A 23,614-nucleotide genomic window follows, 5' to 3' on the forward strand; every position below is an offset into this window, starting at 1 on the left:
AATTAGACAGGACTAAACAGAATTGTAATGTAATGTAATGTAATGTAATGTAAATATGATATGATATGATATGATATGATATGATATGATATGATATGATATGATATGATATGATATGATATGATATGATATGATGTGGGATTCAGCTGGTTCGCACCGGTTCGGCAGAACCAATACCTAATTTTTTGTTGAGTTCGGAGAACTGGTTATGATAAATCTGTGTTTTCTGGAACACATCCAGTTTTCATTCAACTTTCTTCCAGGCAGGGAAAAAGAAAACCCTTCCCAAAAGTCCAAGAGAGGAGTGACAGAAATCAAACGGAGACAAAGCGTCTTCAATCACGTCAGCTGCCCCCCCCGCCTTTTCTCTTTCATTCCCCTCCCAAGCGGGAAGGCTTGGAGGATGGGCCTTACCCGGTCCCCCTCTGCCATTTTGGAGCCAGGGAAAGTGACGGCAAAAGGCTCTTCCGTCGCTGCGCGACAGCTGCATCTGCTGCTGGAGGAGCTTTCTTCGGTCCCCACTGCCTCCTCCTCCACCAACTCTCCCGTGACTTGTGCCATGACCGGGGAGCACAAGCCTCCCCTGCTGCCTCCTTCTGCCAGCCCTGGTATCCCTCTACCAGCCCTCCATTGCCGCTACTGCACTTTCTTTCTACAGTAAGCTCTGGGAAAACTATGCCAGCTGGAGCTGAGCAAGGAAGACCAGGCTCCCCTTCTTCAGTGGTTCTGCAAAGCCCTTGAGAAGGAAAGCGGCAGAAAATGGGGCTGCCATTTCCAGAACAGAGAAGGGAGATGTGGGCCCATGCAGGGCAGCAAGAAAGTGTGGACCAGTGATCACTGCGCAGAGAAAGGAAAGAAGGAAAAAAGACTTAAGGACACCCAGGGAGGCGAAGGAAGTTACTGTAAACTGCCTTTCTCCTTTTCTCCCTTTCTCCTTTTCTCCCTTTCTCCCTTTCTCGGCTGGGATGGAGGCAGTCCACATTGGCTGTTGCTTCGTGCAAGTGGGTGCGACCTTGGTGACCAAGGCTCCTCAGGGCCGCTTGAGATGTTTTGTTCCTAGGTGGTGGTGGGTGAAACCGACCACCCTGCAGCAGTTTTCCACCTCTGCCTCTTCCTCAGGCGGCTTACTCCACCGCCCCGCCCCCCCCTTTACTTTTAGCATTCAGGGAAGCCTGTGCCTTCACGTATTCTTAATTTGCTCTTCAGGCAGAGAACCAGTTGTTAAATTATTTGAATCCCACTGAATGCATGCATATATATTATAAAAAGTATATCCAATTTTAATTAATTGTGTGATGTGTTCTACAGATGGTGGTACAAAACTGGGTGACTTGGAGAGATACTTTTGAGTCCTTGTCTAAACGATGTAATATTAAATGAATGAAAGGAGCAGTACAGTAACAAATGGCTTAGAGTTTATTGAGCCATTACCACATGGACAAAACTGGAAAGACATAGGAGTATGTTTAAAACATCCAAAAAGAACTGCTGTGGGTAACACATCCAGCCTAGGTAAAGTGAAATCCAGATTATATGGAAACATATTATCCCATCTTCTAAATTTATATTTTTAAATACAAAGTCATTTTAAAAACTGAAACCTCTGAAAGGGATGGACCAAAAGCTGGCCAATTCTGAAACGACAGATGAATATAACTATCCTGGTTGGGAGGGGGGAAATCTATTATAAAATCAAAGCAAGGAGCCAATCAGAAAAGCCTGGAATGAACTCCGGGGTTGCCCATTGCAATCTGGGACAATTCAATACAACCATCTAAATATTGAGTCATGGTGCCTCAGTGGTTGGAATGCAGTACTGCGGGCTGACTCTGCCCACAGCCAGGAGTTCAGTTCTGACCAGCTCAAGGTTGACTCAGCCCTCCATCCTTCTGAGGTCGGTAAAATGAGGAGCCAGATTGTTGGGGGCAATATGCTGACTCTGTAAACTGCTTAGAGAGTCTATTGCTATTCTTCTGCTCAGAAATATTGGGAATGCATATTCACATCTATGCTTGTCTGCTTTCCTACTACATGCAATGCCTCTCGGCCCATAGATGGTTTTAAATGAGAGTTATACATCTGATCAGCAGATTGATTTCACCTGCTGTTGGGGTAATCTGCATTCCCAATGACTTGTCATGCAGAAGAATTCACTGAGGAGGAAAAAACTCTGATGAATGCCAAGGACGATCTCTTCTTAATTGAAATTATGTTTCCTACTCAACTCACCACCCACAGGACCAAAATGGAGAGGGAGGAAAGGTTATATCTTTTCTCCACTGACTCTGTAGTCCAACACAAAATCAGAATACCTCATGTTTAGTTTGAATTTACTATAACAACAACAACAGGGCATCAATGTCACTGCAGATTTTCAAAGATTTTCATTTGATTTAACAATCCATAACATGGTAATTGCCTTCTGAGTCATATTCAAAACTTACAGTATATTTGAATTTCTATCTTAGCCTTTTATTTTATTCTATCCTCCACAAAAGCTCAATTGTATGTCATAAAATAGTTCTTACAGATGTTATTTTTATCACTGCTAAATTCCATTACAAGCCTGAGGTTAAAATTATACATTTCAAAAATGGAAGCATCCCATTCTATGACAAGTTTATTATTTTATATTGTACCAAAGACAGGTGTGGCATCAGATACAGAATACAATCTTAAGAGTAAGGCTGTTCATCTTTTTGATAATATCAAGGAGTGTGTCTGAAATACAAAAAGGAGTGAAATCTCTATCTATTTTTCCCCAGGAACTGAGCAATAGTGGAACAATAGCACAACATTCCCAGTATAATTTATTTATGTAAACTTTAGCAATGAAACTTTTAACAATGTATGTGCAAATATAGGATAATAAGATATTGACAAACACTTGTCAGCTTAAAAATGACTACAGTCCACTTTCTTGGTTTTAAAAAAAGGTCAGACTGCTTGGGAGAGATAGCTGTTAAAGCCTAACTGAAAGCAGAGAAATTTAGTTGTTTTTTTAAACAAAAAAAAATGCAGAATGGGTGAAAAAGAATTGATAGCAGAATGAGACAGAAATCCAGGGGAAGATCAGAGGAAGAAGGAATGTTAGTGAAAAGAAGAAATAACTTACCAATAAAGGAGAATATCTGTAGTTCAGAATTGAAATGAGGGGTCCTTGGTGCTCTCTAATTTGGGTAATGGAACATTTGCAAGAAAACAACCAAGCTCAGAGAGTACCAAGGACCCCTCAGAAATAACTTAGGGATTGATATAATAAAAGGCTTAGGAAATAGTGGCTGACTTTTACACACTAGTTCAGTAGTTCTGTGTTAATATAGTGGTAAGAGCATGTACACAGGTTTTTGGTTCTCCATTGGTTATGGGTGCGAACGGCCAGAACATTTTCCATTATCAATAATTTTCTTGTTGATGATGCTTGGCCTTGAAAATGGTTATAATCAATCAATCAATAAATAAATAATAAAATTCTGTCTTCCGAAACTGTTAGCTGCTGGAAAATAAAACATTTAATACAGAGTATCTATCATGAAAAGAACAAAATCTTCCACAAAATGTCATCAAAGATATATAGTTCCTTATTTTTGGTTTCTTAATTAATAAGTACACTAATGTATAAGTAGCAGTTAGCACTTTAATTTCAGTGTAGACATGCTCAATAAATGTTGATTTCACAACACTACCCTATGCATGGATTCTACAAGGATTTCAAAGACCAGTAACTAACAAACTTTGCCCCAGGCAAAAGATCTTAAATTAATTTCTACTTTCTGGAATCTGGTTCCTGTCACATTTCATGATTTGGGAACTAGATTCTCAGAGATACTCAGCTTTTCTACTTTATAATTCAATTCCCATTGAGAATATAAGGAGGCAATTTCTGATGATATAAAGAATTTATGGGGGAAATAATTTTGTGGGGGAAGAATTCTAACAATTATTGAGAATATTATTAAAACGACAAAATGGAACCTAAGAACTATCTCTAATCTCGTAAATAAGAATTGTGTGTTTTAAATTCCAGAGACATATTTAGCATTAACAGGTTTTTTATTTTGTTTTGTTTTCTATGTGTGAAAACTAGCAGCTTCTAGATAGATCCACTGCTAACAGTAGTTAGTTTTCTAAAAATATTCATTGCAATACATGAACAGGAATACTTAATTCATCTCTGCCTGCAGCCTGTTTCATTTTATAACAAAATGTTTAAATACACAGGAGAGGAATGGAGGCGACAAGCTCTGTAAAGAAAACCTTGGTAAAATAAATATGGGGAGAACTCCTTTTCTGTGTCTACTGTTTGATCAGGCTTTTAAACAGTGCATGAGGATGAAGGAAAGGGGGCAGGATGCATGGACAGATCTCTAATGAATTGAAAACAAAACAAGAAAAAGAAATAGGTATTATGAAGAAAGCAGTTTTTGTACTGATCTATTTTTACAGTGTCCCAAAAGTTAAAGCTGATAGAACATGCTCGATTGCACATATATTTAGGTTTTCCAGTTTCTTGCTTCAATAAGTGTGCTAACTTGTAAGAATATTTCATGTATTTGACTTTATAAGCATTTCATATATAAAGACTTCTTACCTGGGATATTCGGTTCCCCAGAAGAAAGGCTTCTGGAGTTCTCCTGCTGGAAACCCTGTGGTGATTTTAGAAGGAGAAGAAGAAAGAATTCAGTCTCACCAAATAAAGAAGTCTGAGATTTTCTAAGAGATTTAGACAGGATAGAGTATCCGATATCTTCTGAACATAAGGGCAACAGTTAATCTAATGGTTTAAACAATGAATTTTAAAAAATTAAACAATGAATTTCAGTCGGAAGCATAGTATGTCTTTATAGGAAGCCCTTCCTTCCTTCCTTCCTTCCTTCCTTCCTTCCTTCCTTCCTTCCTTCCTTCCTTCCTTCCTTCCTTCCTTCCTCACAGCTAAAATTCAAGTAAACAACTTACCATTGAAACACCGTTATCTCTCAGAACTGGCTTGTGTAGTCCTTCTATTGGGTGGGGTCAGGTTATTATCCAAATTTGGTCAAAGTTTCAATTGTGTCGCATCGTCAAAACAATCTCCTTTGCACAACTTGAATATATTTACTTAACCTAGGAATATATAGTGTGTTGACCAGCATCTTACTGAAAGTTTTATAATATAAAAATATATGAAAGTGTGAGGGGTTATTGCTTTTTATTGTTTTGCTATTGGATTTTTATCTTTGTAAACTGCCCAGAGTCACTGAGAGTTAGTCGGGCAGCCATATATATTTTCTAAAATAAATAAATAAATAAATAATGTAACTTAAAGAAACATTTGCACTTAGATATCTGAGTTACAATTCTCATCATCCCTAAATAGCCAAACTAAGCTATTTATATAAGATTGTTTTATACAGGTGCTTATGTAGGTAGCAAAAAAAAAGCCTAGGAATTGCAGTAGAAATATAAAAGACAGCCTAGAACAGCAAAAGCTGCAAATAATTTCCAAAAACCTTAAATACTAAGACATATATAGCAGAAACTCTAGGTAGAAGCTTTAATGAACAGGGAAGGGGAGAATAAAGATTTCCATGAGGAAAAAAAATAAAAAGGAAATACTCAAAACATGACTGGATAAATCTGTAAATCAAGCTTTACTGCATATCTTATTTAAATGCTCTTTTTTTAAAAACCCTAAATTATTCATTGAAGGGGCATAGCCTTTGGGGCAAAATGTAACCAGACAGTTTTGTATAGGAAGCTAGAATGAAGATTTTGTTATACCTGAGATGACTTTATACAACTGCTGACTCTGTAAAACACTTAGAGAGTACTGTAAAGCACTATGAAGTGGTATATAAATCTAAGTGCCCTTGCTATTGCTAAAGCTCATTCAATATGAACTGGACTTTTAATCAGCAAACTATGTAGCTATTTTACCAGCTCTGCATATCCTCCAATGTTCTTACACAGTACAGATGACATGGTCATTCCAGGAATGTAGAAGACCAGGAGGAAAGCCCTCTGCCTCCAACAGTTTGGGGCAGCTTAGAGCAAATGAGCTTTTAGAAAACGTTTGTTTGTTTGTGTGTTTACTTTTAATGTGCCAATTTATTTACTTCACTCAATTTCTATACCACTCTATTTTCATAGAATCCAAACAGTTTACACCCACAATCATAATTTAAGGTTAATTTCCAAGCCAAAATAATGCCGTTAATAGCAACTAACCTATGTGCCCCCATACTGAAGTAGAATAATGGTCATTGTTCCAAATTGCATGATTTCACTCCTTTTTTCCAAAGTATTTAATAGTTGTCAAAATATCTAACGGTAGGTTGGTACACAGGAAGTGCAATCACTAAGAATACTTGACAACAGGGTAGTTGAAGATGGCAATCCTTCAAATGAAAAACTCTCAACAAGTCCAGATTCAACCCAGAGAAGGACAGGAATCCTTCAGTTACTATGTATGTTAAGCAAATGTGAGCTGATGGTTGTTCTGCCAACCTTGAGCAGAAGGAGATTGAAAAGCACGCTGATTTCTTCCAGGGTACCTTCTGTAATGGTGCCTATTTAATTCTATTCAGAGATAAGAAAACCCAAGTAATAATATTTCATCTTGTCAGGTTATTTAACTCTTACATTCAGCAAAAGCTATCAGAAGAATCCTCAACCTTAAAAAGTGCTCCCTTTAAACATTATAATTCAATAATTTGCAAGCTGCAGTTTATATTGTGTAATTAAAAGTGCTATTATTAGTAATGGTGGATATTTTTTTCAGTTTCTCCACTTTTTTCATATTTGCTTGATTGGCCAAGTTATTAAATTCATTATCTCTATACAGACAGACCTTACATCATTCCAAGGGAGGCAGCGAAGCCACAAGCAATCTTCTTCTTTTGCCCACCCATCTCCTGGCTGCTGCTATTAACCTGTTTTGGCACAGGAAAACTGAAAACACACTCACTCATCCCCTCACACAAAATGGCTATCTTTTGAGGGATCCCAGATAAGGTTTATGCAGAGTAGATGCTTCCAGCTGGATAAGAAGAGGGTTGGACTAGAAGACCTCCAACTCTTATGCTCATCATGGCAGATTGAGGGAGGATCTCTCCAATGTTCTAAGTATCTGGACTTAATACATATTTGTTCATTTTAACCATTCTGGTGTATTCTATTATGTATTCCTTTTTTGGTACCCAACCTGCAAACAGATTTTGAACCAGCAATCTTTCATATGCTAAGTGCAGATTGCAGCCACCACACTGTTTCAGCTGTGCTGTTACAAGGATATATGTTATCTATTAGAACACAGGTAGTCCTCAACTTATGACCACAATTGAGCCCAAAATTTATGTTGCTAAGTAAGAGATTTGTTAAGTGAGTTTTGCTCCATTTTACAATCTTTCTTGCCACAATTGTTAAGTGAATCATTGCAGTTGTTAAGTTAGTAACACAGTTGTTAAGTGAATCTGGCTTTCCCATTAACTTTGCTTGTCAGAAGGTCGCAAAAAAGTGATCACATGATCCCAGGACACTGCAACCACCAGAAATATGAGTTAGTTGCCAAGCATTTGAATTTTGATCCTGTGACCATGGGGATGCTGCAATGTGTGAAAGTATGAAAAATGGTCATAAGTCACTTTTTTCAGTGCTATTGTAATTTTGAATGGTCACTAAATGAACTGTTGTAAGTCAAGAACTACCTGTAAGTGTGCCCGTTTCTTTGCAAAATAGCTAGTAAACTGCTAAATCAGCCTAAAACAGATTGAAATACTTTATTCCAAACAGATAGAAACACTCTAAAAGCAACATAACAAACAAACATAGTTTGGAAGTGGAACAGAAAAATCTATCTTGAGGTTACTTTGAAGGCGAGTGGGAAATTAATAAAAAGTGATATCCATTTTTACCCTTCAGAAATAACAACAAATTAATTCTGACAATGAGGCAATCTGCCAGCATTGATAGACCCTATGTGCTTTCTGAATTTTTAGACTAGTCTCCACCTTTTCACATTTGATCAGGAGCTGCTTAATATCAGTTGTTGTTATTATTTTCCATGTTCAAGGTCCATGAAGAGCCTGGAGATTATTAGTAATGTCGCTCAAATATATAGGGATAAAATTGTGGGGGTTTTCCCCCTGATTTTGGAGTAGTTGAGGAGATATTCTATAAAACAGCTTGCTAAGCCTTCCTTAGCAATGTGTGGCTGTGTCTTCAAGTTTTGATTCTTGGAGGCTCTCTAGGCAAGTCTCTGAAGTTGTCTTTAGGCAATATTTCCAAATGGTTTGACATTGCCTTTTTCCTAGGGCTAAAAGAGAATGACTGGCCCACAGTTACCAAGCTGGCTTTGTGCTTCAGGTGAGACTAGAACTCAGAGTCTCTCAGTTTCAATTGATGCCTTAACCACCACACTGGACTGGATTTCTTTAGCAATAAGTATATGTATTTGTTAGCAATGCATGCAATAGTTGGACCTTCCTGTTCAATTATGTTTGTTCAGCCATGCTTGCCTATTGCTAATTCTATCACAGAGTGAGCTTTATGAATAATTTTATATCACAAACTCTTCTGGCTGTATCTGACACCTCTCAGCTTCTGTTGAGTGTAAAATCCTCCATCATGAACCCTGCTGTTTCAGTTCAGCAAGACAATCCTTAATCTGGCTGTCCAATTTATGCTGAGGTGAAAAGATATATTTAATAATTTACATTACTAATAGAATGAGAATATTGTTCTTAACATTAAATTCTATATAAAAACTTGTGCCAAACATAACAGGAAAAACTAGCTGGATTTGTTTATTCCTAAACCATCTAAGGAAAATCAGCCACAGATCAGGTCTCTGATCATATGGTTTCAAATTCAAGAAAGCTGCAGTGGCCTTAGATCAACAAAACTTTCAAGAACAGCATGCATTTCATTCATTGCTATTTGTTATCTAAAAATTATGAATGAGAACAATCTCTTAATTCCTAAACAATAGGATCCATGAAATCTTGCCTAAAAATGATTACATAAATGGTAAAAACATCTATAAAGCTAGAAGGAACTCTTAACAACCTGCCTCCATACTTGTTCAAAATTACTTATTCTCATTACAAATTACAATCTAAATCATATAAATATAATAAATAAAATCAGTTATATGAAACAATGGATGAAAATGAAATGTTTTCCAAAATTCCATAATAAAGTGCATTGCAGATGGGAACCATTGCACCTACACACTTTAAAAAAAATCAGACTCAGTTGTTATATCTCTATAAGCAACTTATCTTGTACGTAAACTGTTCTTTTTACACTTGGATAACCAAGCATCCAAGGTGAGAAAGACCTGTTCCCTAATTTTCAAAGATTTAGAGTCATTGTTGTTTTGCCAGGATCAGAATAATGATGGACTTTGTACTCAAGCGGTGATATGCTTTTGGGATAATCATTATTGGGATGAAAGGCTGTGATGTGGTTTTCCGGTGTCCTGATGTTTTGCCAACAGCTTTCACTGACAGGTTCAGAGGCACAGAGAGCCATTTTTCCTGCTGACAAAATGTTAGGACACCAGAAAACTAGACCACTGCCATTAAGCTCAAAAGCTTATCACTGCTTAATTGATGCCAGGCACAAAAACATAAACCAATATACAGTTTTATATGTCTCAACAAAGCTGGGTGATATTGTAAATTATTAGAGAGTGAATGGCCTTGATGAGTATGGGATTTCTTTGCTTGCTTACTTTATGGATTCCTTGATCACAAAACGATCAGATTCCTTATTACTTCATAAAGGTAATATTACTTCTTTCCTAGAAAGGATATTTTTATGCAATCGGCTTTTCTTTCTTTCTTTCTTTCTTTCTTTCTTTCTTTCTTTCTTTCTTTCTTTCTTTTTCTTCTTCCTTTCCTCCCTCTTTCTCTCTCTTTCTCTTTCTCTCTTTGTATCCTGAATAAGTAAAATCAACAGCCAATCTGCAAATGCAATATATTAACCTGCTTGTAAACATACAATGCACTTGGTATTAGTATTTTTTTTTAATGAGGACACAGTTTCTAAAACTAGTAGGCATTTTTGTGCAGTATGAGGAAATAACAATTTTAAAATTGTGAGGAGCACTGCTTATAGAAGCTGAAGGATATTCTTTTTTCTCAGATAAGTAATTAAATTGTGGTTTAGTCAAGTACTCACTGATCTGATTTGTAGATGAACTGTAAAAGGCATTCACTGTTGTTGGACTAGTAAACCACCTGTTGAAAAAGAGAAAAGAAAAGCAGATATTATTCTATTAATCAGAGAACATCTGTCACAGTCTGTCTCCATCCCCCTTCGCCCCCACAAATGTCAAGTTCCTATATGAACTCATTGCTCTTTTTAGCTAAATTTGGATCTCCCTCAAGATTTAAACTACAATTGCAGAGCCTGCCATTCAAAGCCACAGCAGGCACCTTATTATTCTATGTACAAAGGAAATCAGGATCCAACTATGTAGCAAAGGATGAAGATTAATAGTCTGTAAAAGTGGTTCAAACACCTACAGGTAGTCCTCAACCTACAACTATTCATTTAACAACTGTTCAAATTACAATGCCCTCAGAAAACGTGACTTATGACCTGCACTTACACTTACAACCATCACACAACCCTTTTGCTCATATGATAGCAATTTGAGCACTTGGCAACCTGTCTGTATTTATGTTCGATTGTAGCATCCTGCAGTCACGTGGTTTGATCTGCAACATTTTTTTGCTGATGTCCAGAAAAAAAACGCCCATTGGGGAAACTAGATTCATTTAACAATGGTGTGATTCATTTAACGAATGTGGTGATTCATTTAACACAATCGATAAAAATTGTGGTAAAATTGGGTCTGACTCATCTTACGACTGTAATGACTTACAATGACAATTCTGATCCAAATTGTGGTCATAAATCAAGGACTACTTGTACAATGGAATATCTTCCATCCTTGATCAAGCAGGTATCCTATATTTGACATTATAGCTAAAGGACATAAGCTTCCCTTTTTCAAATGAAGTTTTAGAAAATGCATTAAGAATGGATATCAAAATATCAAAATTATAGGATTTATGAGATTATCCACCATTTTTATCAGTTTTTTTAATAAACCATCATCAAATATACTTGTGTAATATTATTTAATGTTAAACTGTAAAACAATATAACAATTATTTTTATTATCCATTCTATATTTTAAATATCAGCCTGAATATCACTGAATAGATATCTATTTAGTTAATACTTATAATACAATAGACTTTATTTAGCAGGCATGGTTTGTCTCCATACTCTGCACCCTTCTGGAAAACATTTTCCAATAAAATGATAAGATGGAAGATATATTTCAGTAAGAGAGTAGAAGATGAGTGACATCTAGGCTGAGGAATCAGGAGAAAACATTTAGCAAGGTTGACTGCATTCCAATTTCAGAGTCATTTACAGCAGGAGCCAAGTACACTAATCTGAAAAGCAGCAGCACAGATGCTTAAAAAGAAGTGGCCTTACATAGGATAACATTGAATGACTTTTTGGAATGACCTGGAGTGACAGTAGGTCACTTTTATTAGAAATCTAAAATGTCATTGCACATTCTAAGTCTCCACAATGATCATAACCTTTAGCATCATTTCTTTATCTTATTTGCTTCAATTGTCTCGGAGCTTTCTTTCAATACATTCTAACCTAGAGACCTCGACCAGCCTTAACCCAAAGAGATGAAAGCTGTCTCCATAAGTTTTACAATCACTTAAAATGGATAAATATTTAGTATACTTCTTAAAAAGTATTAACTTTTATAAATGTCTATTGTTTGACATTAACATGCTTTAATTTTTTATACATTTATATTACCTATATAAAAATGTCCACCAGACCATTCATTACTGTACAGGGATTACACCTTTGCAGGAGAAAATTAATGCCAATAAAATTTCCCATATGCAAATACCAAACCAACAAACAGCATTATATTGGTACTGGTATTGGTGGCAAGAGGTGACTTTTCTTGTTCTTCCAAATACTGATATAAATGCATAAGAATGGAATGAAGTTGCCTTATATAATTTCATTACATACCCCAGAGTCCCCAAACTTTGTTAGATTTGTATATACAGTACAAATGCTTTGGGAAAGATTCCCTATATAGATTCTCCTTATGTTCAGATATTTAAATTAGATTTCAAATATAGTCTGCAAATATTCCATATAGCCACTTTTGTTGCTGTTAGTTGTGAAGTTGTGTCCGACCCATCACGACCCCATGGACAACTTTCCTCCAGGCCTTCCTGTCCTCTACCATCTTCTGGAATCCATTTAAGCTCACGCCTACTGCTAAATGGCAACAAAAGCTAGAATTGTCTTTATTTCTTCCTGCCATCTTCTGGTTATCCAGTACATTTCAGAGATCAGATTTTTCATGCTTATTTAAATAACTGGAAAACTGTAAAATAATAATGTAGGGCCTGCTTCTTACTACAGTTTTTTGGCTAATTTCAGAACAGTTTGTAAAAAAGACTAATCTATGCAGCTTTACTGTAACATATCTTTTCAGGCTATCCTTTATCGCTGCGTTCTAAATTAAGCTTGTAAAATACTGCATAGCAGACAATTCAGCTACAGTAAATTCAAAATGTGCAAATATTGAAAAATCTTTACAACTTACCACTCCTCCCCAAAAAGGTTCTAAAATTCTGTCTCAAGACAGTGTAATTTAATCCTTCTCATTTTATTTGTTTGTTTATTTACAAGATTTAAAGGCCAGCTAACACCAGAATAACTCTGGGCATCTTACATTAAAAACATAAAATAATAAAAATATGTTTGTCTATGTTTGACCTCTTCCCTGCCTGGGAAAGTTCATAGTTTAGTCCAAAACTATTAATAGGCATTAATAGGATTTGTCCTGGCCTACTGGAGAACTTATAGCCAGTTAAGATAAGATAAGATAAGATAAGATAAGATAAGATAAGATAAGATAAGATAAGATAAGATAACCTTTATTGTATTTTTTTTTTTTTTACTGTGGGCACAACGGCACATATCAAAAATGAAATTTAGTTGCCCACTCTCAAAGTGAAATACATACATGACACACACCTAAACATACTATATACCACATATGTATAGACCCCCACCCCTACATATACATAACAAATAAATATTAAATACTGTCCATCTTGAATATATAACAGAAGGAGGAAGCTTGAGAGTTCACAAGGTTAATGCTGTATGGAATGAAACTATGGCTGAATCTGGATGTTCTGCTACAGATACCATGAAGCCTCCTCCCAGAAGGTAACAAGGAAAACAGGTCATGAAGAGGATGTGAAGTGTCCCAGATAATCTTAAAGACCCTGCTCAAGCAACGCTTCTGTGCTATGTCTTGGATGAGAGGGAGGGAACTGCCAATGATCTTTTCGGCCATTCTCACCACTCTCTGCACTGCCTTCCTGTCTGAAGCAGTGATGCTTCCAAACCAGACTATGATGCTGTATGACAGGATGCTCTCGATCGTCCCCCTGTAGAAAGTGGTCAGGACAGGGGAAGGAAGATGTGTTTTTCTCATGCGACACAGAAAATGCAGGCGCTGCTGTGCCTGCTTCACCAGTTTCTCATTGTTGAGCGACCAAGCCAGCCTACTCGTTAGTGCACACCCAGGAATTTGATGCTGGTAACCATCTCCACAGGTGAATCATTAATGCACAGAGAAGTGTGTCTGTGCCTGCCTTTTCTTAAATCGACAATGATCTCTTTGGTTTTCGGGTATTTAAAACTAGGCTGTTTTCCTTACATCAGTTCACCAACCCCTCAATCTCCTTGCAGTAAGCTTCCACCTTGTCATCCTGAATAAGGCCCACTACTGTTGTATCATCTGCGAACTTCACAATATGGTTGGTGGCAAACCTAGCACAATAGTCATGGGTCAACAGGGTGAACAGCAGCGGACGTAAGATGCAGCCCTGAGGAGAACCTGTGCTCAAGAAAATGGTATTAGAGGTATTTGTTCCAACTTGCACATATTGGGGCCTATTGGTAAGAAAATCAAGAATTCAGTTGCACAAAGGAGTGTTTAAGCCTAAAAGGCCCAGTTTGTCTACTAGATGCTGGGGAATGATTGTGTTACACGCCGAACTGAAGTCGACAAACAATAAACACATGTGAGTATTTCTTTCCTTTAAGTGCTTCAAGCTGGAGAACGGAAAAAATAGCATGCTCCATAGAGCGATTTGGTCGGTAGGCAAACTGAATGGTAGAAAATGGAAGATACTCAACCATATCTGGAATGTGGCTATAGGAATATTTTGGAGATTTCATTGTAGGAAATTACAGTTTGAATTAGTATTCTGGGGAGGAAAAGCTGATTCAAATACTTGTCTATTATCAACACTAAGATTAGAAAGACAAAGACCCCTAAATTCTGCATCCCCCACCCAAAATCTAAAGACATGGCCTTTAGGACATAATAGGGTTAACCCACCACCATTAGAATACCAAAAGGGCACACTGAAGCTCAGGTCAAAGTGCATTGCACAGGAACAACCTCAAACAGGAACAACTCCAAACACAAAGCCCCCAAAAGGTATAAAAACCCACCCACTCCCAACTCCATTTTGTCAGCCACCCCAGAAACATGCTACTGTCACTGAAGTTTCTGGCAACTAAATAAACTGAACCTTCTTTCCTAAGCAGTCTCCATTTTGTTTATTCCTGACTTGGACTGGACCCTGATGAATTTTTTTCTTTCAACAGGCCTAATGCAATTTTATAAAGAGTAATATGATAAAAAGTAATGTTTCTCCTGATTGCAGTTGACTTTATAATTAAAGTTTTCGCCCCTTCTGAGATATCTATATGACTGGCTATTACAATGATGACAGAAAAATAATCCTCACAATTTGAATTCTCAGATAACGAGGACTATATTTTTATGTTTGGAAGGAATAAAATGGGTTACTGTATCTCCAGATTTGCATGGTCTGGATTACAACAGACTCTGAAAACCTTGATTCCTGACCTAAAATGAAAGGCATCTGTATAAAATAGTTGTATTGAAATTGAAGTGAAAGGCCATTACACTGTTGCAATACAAGCCCTACCATTTTCTACATCTTTCACACCCTGAACAGTCAGAGCTTTCAGCACAACAGCAAGATGCTGTTTTTTGTCCTGATTCAACAACAAGCTCCTAGAGAATTTCTGATTCAGATTCAGTTCTCCTTTAAACTTGATGCTCAACAACTGAATTTAGACAGCACAGGTCCACGGCCTATTTTATATCTCAGAAACTACACATATAGGCTTGTTCTGTGAGAAAAAGATAGAATAATAAATAAGATAAATAAGATCCCAAGGAAAAGCCACAAGAAATGCCTTACAATTATGGCACAAAAAGTTTATATTATTATGCTCTGTCTGTGCTAACTACTTCAGAACACATTCCCTCAAACCCTCTAAAGAAAATTAAGCCAGGTAAATAGGAAGAACAAGTGGGGAAAGGTAATATTAAACAGCCCTTGGAGAAAGAAAAAGAATAAAGATAAGCTGGATTGTAATGTAATACATGCTGAGTTGTTGAACAGTTCTCTTCATTCCAAAGTAGAACAGTGATGGAAGATAATACATACGGGACTGCCCTACAATTTTATATTTCAGGAAATATTTGCCAATTAATTTAATCTTCAGTGACATTTTAAAAACTAAGAATTTTCTCAGGATACCTACAGTATTAGTGCAGCTAATAACCACATCCATAAGAATGAAAGATCAAGGGGGTTTATCTCCTTTTTCATAAAGTAGAAAATGTGTTTGTTGCTCTGGACACTCATGACAAACTAAATATAATTTGTTATAGAAATGATAGCAAATAATCTAGAAGAATCTCAGAACATCTTCAGGTTTTTCTCTTAGTTTACAACATACACATACAAAACAAGGGCTATGATAGGTGTTCCTGTGGCTTTTGTATTGTATTACAAAGACAGATCTCAGCAATGTAGTGGCCTACTCTCCCCTCTTTTACGTCCAGAAAGGTACACAACAGATAGATGAAAGAAGCAGCTGTTTCATGATCTTCTTTGCAAATTCTTCTGCACATTGAAATGCAGTAGCAGGACTTAAAAGAGGAAAAGGATGTAGGTTATGGAAAGGGTTTAAGATCTATGTGGTTGTGGAGCCCCTCTTCTCTTTGTCAAACTAGAGGGGGAAAGAGAAAGGAATGTCATTTCCTCTTGATTCTTTGTCTTATGATATCATCTGGCAAACATCCTCTTTTAAAATAATAGGAGAAGCTTACTTTCATCCATTTTAAAATGAATGAATTCAACCCCATTACTTTACTGAACCTAAGTTCATAATAATAACTCTGCTTATTTTCGTGGATAGCCATCATTTATGAAAATTCTATTCGACGGAAATTCCAGCAGTACCATTCCAAACAGCCATAATTGCCAGCAGAAACTCATCTGTAGCATAGTTATCATTACAAAACAATTATTAAATTCTAAACCAGGCAAACTAAGCATTTTAAAATTTTATCAGTTTCAGAACAATAGATTGGGGATGAAAAGTCTAAAATTTGTGTTAAATTATATTTCTTGTATATTAATTGTCTGATAATATTTCATCTCAATACTTCCCCAGCACATCTCTTCCCAACTCACTCTGTTTTGGGGACTTCTTTTCTCAGCCAGTAGAAATCTGATTGGGCCACATGTCTGCGAGTCTGAAGGACATTGCCAAAATAGTCTGTTTCTGAAAACTTCATCTGGAAATAAATATAAAGATTATGCTAATATAATTAGATTAAAACTAATAATAATAATAATAATAATAATAATAATAATAATAATAATAATAATAATAATAATAATAATAAAGTTGGATGGGACCTTGGAGATCATCAAGTCCAACCCCCTGCTCAGGCAGGTAACCCTATACTATTTCAGACAAATGGCTGTCCAGACTCTTCTTAAAAACTTCCAGTGTTGGAGCAACAACCTTAATATAGACAAGTAAAATATCAGAATTTAAATATTCTGAAAAAAATGCCTTCTCCTCCTCCTTTTCTTCATTGTGGTCCAAAACCAAATCAGATACAATCCAAAAACATAATAGCATTATAACAATTTGATACAAATAATACTTCTATTAACAATTTGGATATAATATAATTAATTGGATATAATATAATAAAATAATAAATAATAATAATAATAATTGAAACCAATATAATGGAAGAATTAAAAAGGTGATCTTAAGACCTCTCTCATTGATTGGGTTTGCTGTGTAGTCTTTCTATTAAAGGGCAAATTAATTAAGAGTGCACTTCCACCTAGAATTTACATCTTAGAAATCTACCTTCTAAGGTTTTGAAATTGCCCTAGAGGCATAAGAGCATTGATTAAGTGCTGCAGAGATTCTTTTTATATCTGCTAACCATAACTGCAGAAGGAAAGACATTAAAATGTGTTTTGAAAAAGGCCCATTGGTAATGGATATAGAACAACTTAAAAATGTACAGGTCGTGGTTCCCTTGATTCACTGAGGTGAAAATATGACCAAGGACTGCTATTAAATTATGTCCAATATATCATAATATTTCTTCAAAAAGTTCCATTTCATATATAGTCAGAAAACATGCCATGTGAAGTAGTTTGAAGATACAGTATTGCTATATAATGTCTTGTTGTACAATCTTATACTAGGAGGGACAAATGTCCCATGAAAAATGAATAGATTCTGACCCAGAAAGATATGATTAGTTCCTAACACTTGTTTCAGTGCTAATCAACCAGCTTCTATTCTAAATACAACATTGGATGTACTTCTAAGTGTAGAAAATATGGCTCTCAGAAAGAATGATTGTATTATTTCATATAATTAGAATTTTATGCTGGGGTTCAGTTGCACACACCATAAAGAATTGTACTACCAATTTTGAAAGAAATAATCTGTTGGCTACAGGTATATGTCCACCCTAGTTCCTAAAATAATCCTAGAAGGGCTGTCATTCTTTTCTGAACTGCTGTGGTAGCATAATTGACATGTAAAATTGATAACTATCGCTAGATATTTGAAACAACTACCTTGTACTATTGGTTGCCTATCTATGTAGAATAGAATATAGAATAGAATATTAACTTTATTGTCACTGTGAATGTACACTAATGGGCATACATTAAAATGAAATTTTGTTGCATTCAGCTCTCAAAAGGGTCACCACTTCCGATATACACTACATAATTATGACAAAAATAAATAAATAAATACAGAATTATGCATATACCCACATATATTATATGACACAAACAACAGTCTAGTTCGGGTTATGTATACATGTGCTTGGTGAGAAAAATGAATGTAACAGTATAATAGTGTATAATTGTCAGGTATGAAAGATCAAGACCACACATGAAGTTCCAGTTAAACTGATTTATTATTAATCATGCCTATGCACAGGAATCTACTCAACTAATGGCTAACACTATCTTGTCATTAGATAAAAGTCAATGGAATTCAAGAAGGGTTGGACTTAGTCAAAGGTCCATAGAGACTCTAGGCTGATTTCTCATTGACTTCACTCCAAGCTCTGCCAATCCTTCTACAATAATACCGTTTTTCAAACTGAATTTTCCCCTATGAATGTTAACATCAAAATATGTAGGTTATGTGTCCAATAACGTTGGTGCTTTTCTGTATCGTATACAAATTGGAAAGCAATATAATTCTGTTGAAAAGAAAATGGTGTTTTAACACCACACTGTTTCCATGAGTTCTATAAATACACAATTGCAAGATGATCTTATTTTTAAATGAATAGAATTGTCTTTCTGCATTAGAAAATTAGTGAATATTGCCATGTGAGCATATACTAGGAAATTCCATAGACAACAAAGTGGTTTTGCCCAACATATGGCACACTGGAAAACTTAACATAATTATTCCACTGTTGCTTCTAGAGCTTGGTACTGCATGCATTTTGATGACTATTTATAGAGTGCATTTTTATGGTGAATAGTATAAAAATGTGGAAGAACAAGTATACTTTAAAATCCCTTCCTTGAATCATATTTGAGGAAAGTTAATAATCTTGACATCTGAAAGAAAACTAATTATATTTTTAAATATGAAATATTTGGAACCAAAAAATAAACAAGCTGCAAACATAAAATTGGTCTTCTCTTAAAAAAATTTAATGCTTCCATCAGCTAAATTTTAACTCATTTTCAGATTATGACCTTTAAGAGCTAATAAATATTTTATAACATTGAGGAAATGACTTAAAAATATAACTGCTGGCAACTTCAAAAAAATTAGAAATATGATAAGATCACAGTTTTAAACTCAGACCCTACAGTTAAGCGTATCAATAGTTTAGTACAATTTTCAGACTTGCCAAACAATATACTTGGAGCTCTGGGTTTGTTTGTTTTTTTACTTTGCTGGATATTTAACAAATTAGTAGTAGAATTATGATTCAGTAAGTGGACTGCAGTTGCCATTAATTTGCTCCAGCAACACAGTTGACAATAATCAGTTTTATTTTGAAGATAGCTACTGCGTATATTGCAAAACAAACAGCTAAATATGAGGCTTACACTTCTCTTCAGAGATTAAATACATCTTAGGATACTTATTCATCATCATTTGTTTCAATTAAAAACATTTGGTTCTCCTGAGAGGTGATGATGCTTAACAAAAGATGTCATGTAAATAATGTGAGCAATTAAGTGGAACTCAAGAAATGTACAAAGCAAACTTATATAACTGAAGACATGCATAAATGAAGCTCTTAAAAGTTATTACTCCTTTACTTCCAGTGGGAATTAATTGTATGCATAGCATTAATATATCCTGAAAAAGCAGAGCAGAGACAAGGACGAGGAAGGAAGGTAGGCTGCATAAGGGAGAGGAGGCTTTGTAATGGGAGGATGATTGCATTTAGCACTAGACCATTTATATTTATAATACTCTTTGCTCTGGTTAAATCTTGAATATTCTACATGGTGAATGAGCATATGAACATACATGCATTTGTAATTTATATTATAACAATAATTGCAACAAGTAATAATTGAAAATAATAAAACAAAACTTACTGTTTTGATGCCTTCTGTAATATATGTATCATTCATTATAAATCCAGGATAACCCACTTTTGCCAAAACTGATTTTGCCTTTAGAAAAAAAAATGGATAAACACAACAATGACAAGGTTGACCATTGAAAGTAAATTTTAAATCATATGGTAATCTTAATTGCGCTCGCGGTTGTTGTTAGCTTTAAAAACAGGAAGTCTGTATTTTACTTTCCTGCAAAGAACAACAATAACAAATAACCTGCAGAATGTTATTTATCCATAGTAAGTATAAAAAACCTCTGTTATTTTTCAAAAATCCAGGTTGGAGATGGTTAGTGTTTGGATCTTTTCATGCAAAAATATGTAGTTGTCACAGGTCAAATGTTGCTCATAAACACCAGTGTTCCAGGGCTGAAAGAGTCTTGGAAAATGTGTTTTTTTGGGGGGGAGGGAACACTCCCTAGCCCAGTGGTGGCGAACCTATGGCATGGGTGCCAGAGGCGGCACTCAGAGCCCTCTCTGTGGGCACGCGCACCATCGCCCCAGTCCTAGGCCTTCAGCTGGGTTTTATAAAACCTTTTCACTTTAGGCCTCCGCTGCCATGTGCAAAAAAAAAAAGTTTCAATCAGTCAATTTCAACTTCTCGCGGGAAAAAAAAGATCTTGCAAAGTTGGAATTGATTGATTGAACTTTTTAGTCCCGCCCAGTCTGCAGTTACCACCAGAGCCACACCCACCCAATTGGCCACACCCACCCAATTGGCCACGTCCACTTGGCACTCGACAATGCATAAGTGGGTTTTGGGTTGCAGTTTGGGCACTCAGTCTCTTAAAGGTTCACCATCACTGCCCTAGCCTATTCTGCTCACCGTTCATCCTACTGTGCTGCTACCTTGCTTTAATCTGATCTAAAAAAAAATCTATGAAGCTGTGCAAAATATTTTACACTGCATTCTTTCTTCTCCACTAAGGGACTCCAAATTTGGCTTTGTAGTGTCTCTGCTCAGTAGTTACTTTTTCCTCCCTTAAAGATAGTAATATATACAGCATACTGATTGGTTCTATGGTAAGCAGTTTTTATATACAGATGGTTCAAATCTAGACATCCTATAGGGGGGGAGGAACACTGTTATGACTTTTAATTCGAACCAGATGGTAGGAACTCTCTTTCATGTAGGATAACAACATATAAAACAAGCAAAGCCATCTGAAAACCCTTCAAATATAATGTGTGGGAGTGAATCTATTAACTAGATTAGAGTTCAGTAAGTAGAATTATTTGTCTATACATCTTCTAGGTTAAAGAATACTTTGTTCATATTGTGCAGGGTGCAAGTATGCAAGTATTTACCTTTGGGAAAATATAATTGCCTCTCTGTGTCAAGAAAAAAGGTATTCACACAGTATTGTAATAAGAAGCTTTTCAGATACACGTTTAACCAGTCTTTTGACTGTGTCAGAAAAAATAAACAATTATCCAAGTATCAGAGATTTTGGATTTTGATGCAAAACCCAGGTGAGACTTTGTCCCTCTGCCTTGATACAGAAGTTACCTGTGGCCAGATTCAGCTTCACAGGAGCATATATTGAATCTTCCTACAATACTGGGAGGCAACAAGGAGCATCATATCTGAACTGATAAGCAAAAAGAATTTTCTGAGTAGGTGAGGGGCTGCTGCCATCCTGTGGTTATCCAGATTTTTGTAGCCCAGATTATAGCCTGGCTAAATGTAAATGTAAATTAGACAGAATATGAGATTCTGTAGGAACCAGTCCATTAAGGTTAATAGTGCTTGATCTCTCTAAGGAAACATACAGGTAGTCCTCAACATAAAACAGTTTATTTAGTGACTGTTCGAAGTTACAACAGCACTGAAAAAAGTGACTTTTTCACACTTATGACCATTGCAGCATCTCCATGGTCATGTGATCAAAATTCGGACACTTGGCAATTGATTCACATTTAAGACTGTTGCAGTGTCCTGAGATCATGTGATCACCTTTTGCAACCTTCTTACAAGCAAAGTCAATTGGGAAGCCAGAGTCACTTAACAACTATGTCACTAACAACTACAGTGATTCACTTAACAACTGTGGAAATAAAGGTTGTAAAATGGGGCAAAACTCACTTAAATGTTACACTTAGCAACAGAACTTTGAGGCACAATTGTGGTCATACATTGAAGACTATCTGTACTGATCACTATGGGGAGATAAGGATAAGCATTCATTGTTCTTTTACTTTTGGGGGGGGCTTTTCTAGTTCTCATTTTTGGCTAAGAGGCAGTGCTCAAAAAGATCAAGTTATAAAAGAAATGTTGCCATTCAGTTTCTGAAAATTCCTTAGTTTTCTAGCCCACATGGCCAATTTTTTATTATGCAGACTAAAGCAGACATGGCAAAAATCTTGAATGTCGTACACACACATTGTAAATGATTTAAATGAATTTTAATATGAATATCGTACCACCTGGAAACAGAAAAATCCTGCTATCTTGTCTTACACACAGAATAATCTGACCTCTTGGGTACTATAGCAATACACTTTAACTTCAACGGCTGGCCTTTAGCTACTCCCTCTGGCAATAAATTCTGTTAGGCTAATCATGCTAACCCCAGGTATTTATTTGTCACTTGTGGAAATATCTTGACTTTACAATTAATTGAGATAATTAATACGTGACATCCTGCAGAAAACAGGTGGGAGATTAACAGCAGGAACAGCAGAAACAGATGAATCCTTAAGCAAGACAGATCCCATTGTCATGCAAATGATCTCAGTGACAGAAAAACAATAGAAGACAAATGCCATACAGAACAAATTGGGAAATGAAGTAAATAACAAAAGAAGAATATTTGTTCTTAATTTTCCAAAAGGAGCATCAGAGCCTCACAAGTTTTTATTATTATCAAGAAAAACCATATCTTATTGTTGTTTGGTATATGACTGATTGACACTGTGTAATTACTGTTAGGTTAAGATACCTGATTGTTTTCTCTTCTTATATTCAACACAAAAGGGCAAGTAGGGAAAAAATGCTGAAATTTCTGCTGATCTAGTTTTTTAAATGATCTAGGTAAGTCATAGAGGTCTTGCACATCTTCTAAAGTAGTCATTTAAAGCAACTAAGCAACTTTGTGTTGCGTTCATGTTTTTCAGTATAGAGCATTAAGCAAACAGAAGGAGAATAATAACTTTAAGAGCTGATAAATTGTGACCTTTAAAGAAAACACCTACTCATTTTGCAGCATGACTAATCACAAAGTTTGGAAAATAATGAATGTGGATAAACTGTCCCAACCTGGTGAATGATTTCCAAGTCAACTAATTGCTGTAAATATTTGAATTTGAATTTGAATTTTTGAATTTTATTATATTTATACCCCGCCCTTCTCCCGGAGGACTCAGGGCGGCTTACAGCCAGTTTAAAAACAACTAATACAATACAATACAAAATTTAAGAAAATGATTAAAAATAAATATTTAAATAGGCCGCTTCTACTAAAATTTAGTTAAAACCAATTTAAAATACCCCTAGGCCAG

General features: G+C 35.9%; 1 protein-coding gene across 1 annotated transcript in view; it reads right to left on the minus strand.

The window, feature by feature from the left end:
* PHEX (phosphate regulating endopeptidase homolog X-linked) overlaps nucleotides 1–23,614 on the minus strand; it is a 91,114-nt gene that overhangs the window by 8,262 nt on the left and 59,238 nt on the right. The window contains exons 13-16 of the mRNA XM_015814420.1: nucleotides 20,091–20,168; nucleotides 16,653–16,756; nucleotides 10,165–10,223; nucleotides 4,592–4,646 (exon numbers count right to left, since the gene is read on the minus strand). Of these exons, the coding sequence (XP_015669906.1) occupies nucleotides 4,592–4,646; nucleotides 10,165–10,223; nucleotides 16,653–16,756; nucleotides 20,091–20,168 (296 nt within the window). The remainder of the gene's footprint in view (nucleotides 1–4,591; nucleotides 4,647–10,164; nucleotides 10,224–16,652; nucleotides 16,757–20,090; nucleotides 20,169–23,614) is intronic.

Source organism: Protobothrops mucrosquamatus, unplaced genomic scaffold, assembly GCF_001527695.2.
Source record: "Protobothrops mucrosquamatus isolate PMUCROS unplaced genomic scaffold, P.Mucros_1.0 scaffold250, whole genome shotgun sequence".
NCBI classification, from domain to species: domain Eukaryota; kingdom Metazoa; phylum Chordata; class Lepidosauria; order Squamata; family Viperidae; genus Protobothrops; species Protobothrops mucrosquamatus.